General features: G+C 52.5%; 1 protein-coding gene across 4 annotated transcripts; it reads left to right on the top strand.

Moving 5' to 3' along the window:
- Window positions 1-991: 991 nt before the first annotated feature.
- BATF3 (basic leucine zipper ATF-like transcription factor 3) lies at window positions 992-5,252 on the top strand. Of its 4 annotated transcripts, none has more exons than XM_061348345.1 (3): window positions 992-1,575; window positions 2,402-2,506; window positions 3,093-3,329. In XM_061348345.1, the coding sequence occupies exons 1-3, from the start codon at window positions 1,273-1,275 to the stop codon at window positions 3,252-3,254; spliced, it is 570 nt and encodes a 189-aa protein (XP_061204329.1). In that variant the 5' UTR covers window positions 992-1,272; the 3' UTR covers window positions 3,255-3,329. The 4 variants fall into 4 exon arrangements, with proteins under 4 accessions (XP_061204329.1, XP_061204328.1, XP_061204331.1 ...); XM_061348344.1 differs by lacking the exon at window positions 3,093-3,329 and adding an exon at window positions 4,629-5,252 and having other exon boundaries at window positions 1,020-1,575; XM_061348347.1 differs by lacking the exon at window positions 992-1,575 and adding an exon at window positions 1,604-2,008 and having other exon boundaries at window positions 3,093-3,269.
- Window positions 5,253-8,032: the final 2,780 nt, after the last annotated feature.

Below are 8,032 nucleotides of genomic sequence, written 5' to 3'. Positions count from 1 at the left end.
GACTTGATGCTGTGGTCAGCATGGCTCCTGGAACAGCATGAGAGCTCCATATGGGGTCAGCTCAAAGTCCTGCTGTGGAAGGGGCTTTTTTTGTCCCCACAGGTCACCCTGAAGGGCAGTTGAGCTATTTTGTCCATGCAGTTCATGGATTTTATTGCAAGAGAGTATACCTGTTCCCCAAACTTACAGAAATACCATCTTCTGCTCCTGTTTATTTCAACTGTGCCTAAGCTACAAGGAGCCCACTGCTTATTTCTTAAGTGACTGCTCAAACACTGCTTGTGCCCATATTTCTACTTCTTTAACCGCATGGTGTGAGCAGTTAGCACAAGACTGGACTGTTGCAAAGGAGGGGTTGAGAGCAATTCACCCTCTGATCACTCACTGCCTTGGGCTGCCTTCCTGCTGATACTGGCTTGGATCCCCGCAGCTGAACCCATCCCTCCTGCCACCTCCATCGCACCCCCTTGGTGAGCATCCCTCATCCGCATGCAGGGTGGAGGAGGAAGGGAGAAGCAAGGCTGCTTTTATAGGAAGCAGGGATTGGGAATGCTCTTGTCAGATGCTTGATAGAGCCAGCACAGCCTGGGTACACGTAGTGAAGTGAGTCTCCATGGTTGTTAGGCTGAGGAAGGCTCACAGGTCAGTGCTCAGGGGAGTGCTGGGTAGCAGGAGGATGGAGACACAAGCTACCTTGGGGTGGAACAGCAAGGAGAAGCGCTTGCCTCTGGGAAAGTCCTGCACAGGTTTCTCAGTGATGCTGACTGATGCTGCTGCAGCCCGACAGGGAACCCATGGCAGAGACTCCTGGAGCCCCAGGCAGCACATTTCTCCCACCTTCAGCATTGAAGTGTTAGCCAGATCTTCCTAAAAGATTTATAACAGTGCTGGTACTTGCTCAGTTTGCAAACGTTGTAAGCTCACGTTCATTGAAGCTGCAGGGCTCAAACTCCTGGGAAAACCAGAAGAGAGAAGTGACCATTGTAAGATACCTGGGGCTTTAAGACTGAGTGCCCTCCACTCTGGGGGCACTTTGCCTTCCTCTATGCCTGCCCCTAAGAGCTGTGACATGGTTTAGTGGTGGTCTTGGCAGTACTGACATAAAAGTTGGACTTGATGATCTTAAAGGTCTTTCCCAGCCTGGTTGATTCTATGGTTCTATGAAAGCTGAGCACGGCCCAGAGTGTGCAGTGGTGACCAGATACAAATGGCAGAGCAGGGATGTTGCTGAAGTACCTGCTGCTGTGAGCACCTCCCATTCCTTGGGAGCAGATGGTCAGGATACCGGTTCCATTAGAACAGAAGGGAAGGGTTTGGAGCGATGAAGGGAACGTTGTGGTCGCGCAGAGAGGTTTTGGTCTGCAGCAACGGCGCCTTCCGCAGCCCTGGCCCGGCTTCGCCTTTACAAGAAGCTCTCTGGAGTTTCCTGATGGTTTAAAGGAACCGGGGCGAGCAGCGAAAGTGAAAATCGCTCGATCCCAGCGCCGGAGCCGTGCGCGCCCCGGCTGTCCCTGCACGGAGCTCGCACCGCTTCGGGGGCCGATGGCGGAGCGCTGCGGGCCGGGCCGGCGGGAGGTGAGCGGGGGGGACAGGCGGGAGAAGGGAAGCCGCGGGCGGCTGCTGCGAGGCGAGATCGCGGCTCCGGCCGCAGGGGCAGCCCGGGGGATTTTCAGGCGGCTCCTGCCCGGCAGCGCCGTGCCCCGGGGGTGCGGGGTCCCCCCGGCTCCCGGCGCTGGCAGGTCCCGGGGGACTGGCACCGGCACGGGGGGGCCGGGCGCTCGCGGTTCGCCATGTGAGGGCCATGCGGGCGGTGCGGGGCGGTGCGGGGCCGGCAGCTCCGCCCCCGGGCCGGGGGTGCCGGGTGCCGGGCGGGCCGGGGCCGCGCGTCCTGCCCTGCTCTGCGCTCCCAGCGCATCCCCTCCGCTCCCCGCGGGAGCGCAGCAGCGCCCGGGGCGCTCCGCAGGCGGCGATGTCGTGCGCAGTCCCGGCGGCGGGGGGCAGCCAGCAGGTACGGGCAGGGACGGGGCTCGGCACTGGGGACGGGAGGGAGCATGGGGCTGAGACACGCCGGGGAGCGCTTCCCTTCTTTCCTTCCCCTTCCCTTCCCTTCCCTTCCCTTCCCTTCCCTTCCCTTCCCTTCCCTTCCCTTCCCTTCCCTTCCCTTCCCTTCCCTTCCCTTCCCTTCCCTTCCCTTCCCCTTCCCTTCCCCACAGGCAGCGGGGGAAGCAGGGGATGCGCTGCCCTTGGCAGGCACCGGGAGGGCTGTTGGATGGCCAGGGGTAGGTGCTGTGGTGATGCTGGGAGTACGTGTATCTTCTCAGAACCAGTTGCACGCCGGACTTCAGGTGTCTCCAAGCGCACCTTAAGAACCAGCGTGGGGGCTCTGGTTTATGTCTTGTAGAGTCATGAAGAAGACGACAGGAAGGTAAGGAGAAGAGAGAAAAACCGAGTGGCCGCACAGAGGAGCCGGAAGAAGCAAACTCAGAAAGCAGATAAACTGCACGAGGTGAATGGGTGCTTGATGCTCAGCAGGCACGGCTTGGTACTGGGCAGGGGACTTCACCATGAGAGGGACTCCATCAGGAGGTGTGCGCCTGTCTTCACGCTGCGGGTGCCTGGCGGTGCGGGGCAGCACGGCTCTGCCGCCCGTGACACTGCCAGGGGATGCGGTCCTGCCCTGGCCTCAGCTTCTTGTGCTGCTCGGTGCCCACGCAGTGAGGCTCCTCTGGGATGCACCAAACCCCTTGTGCTCTGGATTAGCGTTGAGCTTGTCGCGTTCACTGCAGCAAGGTGAACGCTTGCTGCCTTAGGAGGGAGAAGGTGATGGAGGAGGAGGGGACCGTGCTGCTCACTGGCAGTGTGGGCTCAAGCCAGTGCTAAAACAACAGTGTGAGCCTGGAATACCCAGGCTTCTTAGGAACACGAAAGCCTCCAAGAGTGAGAGCTCAGTTCAGTTACAGTGATGCTCGTGTGCTCTGATAGATAATAGTGGGTGTTTCCAAAAAAACCTACCATGAATGTAACGGTTTCTTCCAGAAACTCTGACTATTTCTCAATATCTACAACGTGCTGTGGTTTTCTCACGTCCCCAGTGCAAACGCCGGAGGACAGGAATCCCCTTTGTCTGCTTTGGGATGTTACCCCAACAACAGTGCTTTGTTGTAGGCAGGGCTCTTGGGGTAAGCATTAGTGCTGCTGTGGCTGTGGCAGAGGCTCTTCAGCCCTGGAGCTTCAGCACAGGCTTTTCTCAGTGAGAAGGATCTGCCAGCACTCAGCACAGGGCAAGAGGGGCAGCGTGGGGAGTTTTGCGTTTGGTTTTTCCCTGATCTCCTCTGAGTCACCGCCTGAGAAAACCAGGTGCTTCTGGAAAGGGGCAGCCCCCGGCCTTTGTGGAACCCTGTGTGAGCCCTGCGCCCATCCTGCAGCCCTTCTGATGTTCCTCCTGAACGTGAGGGTCTTCTTTGTGCCGCTGCATTCCCAGGCACGCTGGTGTCCCCAGGTGCAGGCAGGTCTGGTTGGATGGGCGTTCATTCTTGGCAAGAACCCTCTGATAGTCTCTGCAATGGGGCAGAGCAATGGGAGGGTAACGCTTACTCCATGCAGCAAGAAGAGGAGAGCAGAGCCAGGGGTGGACAATGGGATGGAGTTTGGTTACTGTAATGCGTTTGTTGTACTCTGCCCGTTGTACTCAGTGGGTGGGAGGTGGAAGGTGGTGGAAGGGCATGAAGGGGATCCAGACTCTGGCAGCAAAGGGCAGCAGAGGCAGTGCCAGGCAGCCCTGAGGAGCACTGCAGGTCCCTGCTGCCTGATAAACAGGCCTTGGGAGGGAGGTGAGGTTGAGTGGGTGAGTGCTGAGCCCTGGGTTGGCTCTGATGTAGCTCTCTCCTGTTTGGGATGCAAAGGCTTGGCACCAGGGACACTTGAGACACGCAGCTCCCAAAAGCTGTGCCACGCATGTGTTGCATCCATCGCAGATGGGAGCTGCAGAACTCAACACTCCTGCAGTTCAGAGCTGCTTATTCACTGCTAGAGGAGCCTTTAGCTCTGCTTTTGAGGTCAGGGATACCCAAGGCAGTGCTCAGGCCTTCTGGTGACAAAGTGGGGCTGGAGCAAGCTGGCATGACACCCCCCTCCTCCTGCTCCTGATTCCAGGCATCTGAGCCGGTGGCACTGGGCAGGCTGCGGTAGGTGTGCACTGGGTAAATGGCCTTTCCCCACACTGTCCCCTTTCCTCACCAGCAATGCCAGCAGCCAGGTTTTCCCAGCACCTACCTGCTTTCATCCTCCCTGGTCTGACAGTGCATTGGTGCCCTGCTCAGCCTTTCCCAGCAGGTGCAGCTGAGGGCTGGCACCATCCACCATGGGGACACAGCCACCCCTGCCTGATAGGGACCCCTAAGGGCCAGCAGCATCTCCTGGTCTTCAGGGACCACAGCATGGCCAGGGCAGGGGTTGTAAAGCACTTCCCTGTTCCTGCACCCATGCTGTGTCTGTCTTTCCTTGGCATTTAGTGTGTTGCAGTAAGAAACCACACCAGTTTTTCTAGTTACATGAATATAGTCGAGCTGGGAAGCGCTGAAAGGGATGTTTTGACTCCGAGCACGCTTTCTGTTTGTCTCTCCTTCCAGGAATACGAGTCTCTCGAGCAAGAAAACACCTCTCTGAGAAGAGAAATCGGCAAGCTAACAGATGAAATGAAACACTTGAGTGAAGTGTTGAAGGACCATGAGAAGGTCTGTCCACTACTGCACTGCACCATGAACTTTGTGACCATACCAAGGCCCGATGCACTCACCGGCTGCCTGCCGAGATGAAAGCCTTTAAATGGGACGTGTGAAAGTGCCACTAATGGGGTATTTGAAGAACTGCCTGCTTATGGCACAGGTCTTCCATCGAGGAGGGCTGGGGGCTGGACTCAACCAAGCAGCTCTTCTCCATGCTGAAGTGTTACAGTCTTCTGAACCTCAGGAAAGCTCCAGTGTGGATAAAAGACAATTTGAACTGTGACTTCTTATTTGGTAGGATCTTTGAGCCATGGTTTTGCATCCAGGCATGTCAGAGTGGGAACGTCCACCATCGCGCAACGGAATGGAGGCAGGGAACAGTACCCACCCTGGGCTGGGATGCCTTTCACCCACATGTCCACTGCCAGTGACCCTTTATCACTTGTCACCCATGTGTATCATGTGCTGGCTGCTGTTTTTTTCGTTCCTCTAAACAGTTTTGGTTAATAAAAGCAGTGTCCTATCTTTGTGATGTTCTCCACCTTCTTCAGTACTCAGCATCCTTATGACATCTCTACTTTTTCTGTACCATTCAAATCCAAAGTCTAATGCTGATCTTCCCATCAGCTGTTTGATTGTTTGCTGATTGCCTCTTCATTATCTCCTCTTTGGAAGTGTTGTAGCAAATGAGTTTTCCCAATCTTTACTTCTTTAATACCCCCAACCATCCATCCTGCCAATGTTAGTTCTTGAAGTGTTTTATAACCCCCAAATCTTTCATCCTGCATATTGCCTCTGGAAAGTGATGTCTATGGATAGAACAAATGGAATTAGCAAAGTGTTTTGTTCTGTGTCCACACTGAAGATGTTTGGTAACTGCTTGCAAGAAAAACATTTTCTTTGTTAGAATTATACAGCATTGGTGAGAAATATACAGAGCAATGTGTTTGCTTTCCCTGAAGATTCTTAGTAGTGCCAGGCTCTAGAAATGGGAATGCTATAGCTGGGGATCCAGCAAAGAGTGGTTTTCTCACTGTATTTCCCAGTCAAAGAACACCTTTGGATAATAAGAAGCTCAATCCCTTTGCCAGCTCTTACCTCAGCATTCGGATCCTTTTCAGTTCAACCCATGGGATTCATTTCTCCCTTCACCAGGATCGTAGCATTTATCAGCAGAATGGATATGATCTGCAATTGCCGAAAGATCTTTGTTTCTCCTTTAGCATCTCAAGTAGAATGGAAGTGGGGAAACCCTGTGGTCAACCTTACCTTCTAAAGGGGATAACATCCTTGATACCCATGTGTGTGTCACCCGTAAGAAAGGATCTTCAGCATCTTCATCTGCTCACCTTTGGGCCCCGGATGCTGCTGTGTAATTTGGGTACAGTAGAGGTGTCATGGAGAAGGAGGGGTAGAGGGGAAATGAACAACATTCACTCTGGGAGGAATTTGCTATAGCTTAGGATGGAGTGAGGGTGTCTCACATCTCTTAACTTGGGTACGTGCAACTGAGCTGAGGCTGGGAATGGCAAACAGCTAGTGGAGGTTGGGGCTGGTGCCAAAGCATGGTCTGTCCTATGGAGCCCTTGAAAATGGGAGGAAAGATTAACCACCTTGTCCAAGACTTTCCTTCTAAAGATTCTTGCTTCTAGAAGCAGAGATCTAGTTTGCTGTGTAAAATCCTCCCCCTTACACATTTATTCTTCTAAACATCTATCCAGAAACCTGTTCCAGCTTATCATTTGGTAACCCAGTACACTCCATCAGTAAGCACTGTGCCTGCTCTGCAATGCAAGCTGTTTCTGCACTGGAGTTCCTTGGTTTGTTGACTGCACAACGTCTGTGCAGAGTGTACAGGGGGAAATGGCTGAACCCACAGCAAGCCTGTGGGCTGGCAATGGCAACCTAGCCCAAGGTTACGCTGCTTGCAAGGGCTGAGAGCCCCGCACGGGCCTTCATTGCCACCAGTTCCTTTATACAGCTGCAAAGCATAGCTCCAGCCTGTGCATCATGTCCCTTAGAGACAGTGGGCTCTGAACTTCCCAGGGCCTGAGCTGCTGCTTCCTCCTTCATCCATTGCATCACCTCTTTTCCCAGCACTATTTCCAAAGGGCCTTATGCATCATTCTTCTGTTTAACAGATTAAACTGTGCTGTCCCTTGCAAACAGTACACTGTGTGACTAATGTCCTGAGACAAGTTTCAAAACTGAAAGTATGTTTTGGAGCCTGGGATAATTGGTGCAGAAATAGGGAACCAGAAAGGAGAACAGAAAGGAAAAGGTCCATTTGCTAAGGAAGCAACAGGAAGCTCTTTTTCAAATCCAAAGCTCTATTTTTGCAGCAGGGTATTACGCCATCACAAGAAGTGTTTGGTACCTATGTATGGCTAAAACACTGCTTGATGTATTCTGGCTTCAGAAAGGTTCCAGTTAGTTCAGCTTGTTCCCTGTGAATGTATTACATTCAGACACAGGCATACCGGGAAGAGCTTCTCTATGCAAGGAGCACTGTGAATTGCAGTCCTGTTTGTGGATGTGTAACATAGATGAGGGTTTTGCCTGTTAGGTTGACAATGAAGGTTACAGTTTGTCTAGATTTGGTTTGTGTGGATTTCCTTTTCGTATTGCCTGTGACTCTAATGAAGAAGCAAAATGCTTCAGTGCAAACTTACCCACAGCTGAAAGCACCCATTGCAGGAGCAGACGGGGTCCAACCCAGCTATTTGTCCATTCCCTGCTTTCAGTTGTTGTTGGGTCAGATTTAAATGGATTGTATTTTGAGAAGATAACTTTAGCCTCCAAAGGTAGAGAAATGAACAGCAAGACAAAGTCAGGCTTCCCAAACTGCTACTGTGAGTATAAGAGAGATCAACTCTTACATCTCAAGGGAGCTGATTAGAAAGTCTTGCTCCTTCCTACCGATGTTTTACATTCGTGAGCATGAATACAGATAAACATACAAACATGAAAATGATCATTTATCTTATATATATATCCAGAATCTTGCTAAAAACGCACCCTTTAAAAGACACATTTAAATCAGCCTAATTTACAGACTTTATGTTCTTTTCCCTGGCACCTTTTACAGTTGTCTGCTGCTCCATCTGCAGTATCTGCTGATCCTATCTGCAATACCTGCTGATCCCATCTGCAATACCTGCTGATCCCATCTGCAATACCTGCTGATCCCATCTGCATTCGGTATTTGCAGTAGCCTTTGCATTCTCTCACCATTTTATTTCGAATACCACTTTTTCCCCCTTTTCCCCATTTCCATCTGTTGCTGTGTAGCTTGGTGGCATCACCCA

This window comes from Neopsephotus bourkii, unplaced genomic scaffold (genome assembly GCF_033783945.1).
Source record: "Neopsephotus bourkii isolate Nb327-2 ecotype Australia unplaced genomic scaffold, CSIRO-AGI_Nbou_v1 NB_354, whole genome shotgun sequence".
Lineage (NCBI taxonomy): Eukaryota > Metazoa > Chordata > Aves > Psittaciformes > Psittacidae > Neopsephotus > Neopsephotus bourkii.
Note: the sequence above shows the minus strand (reverse complement) of the source record. Positions and strands in the feature narration are given on the sequence as shown.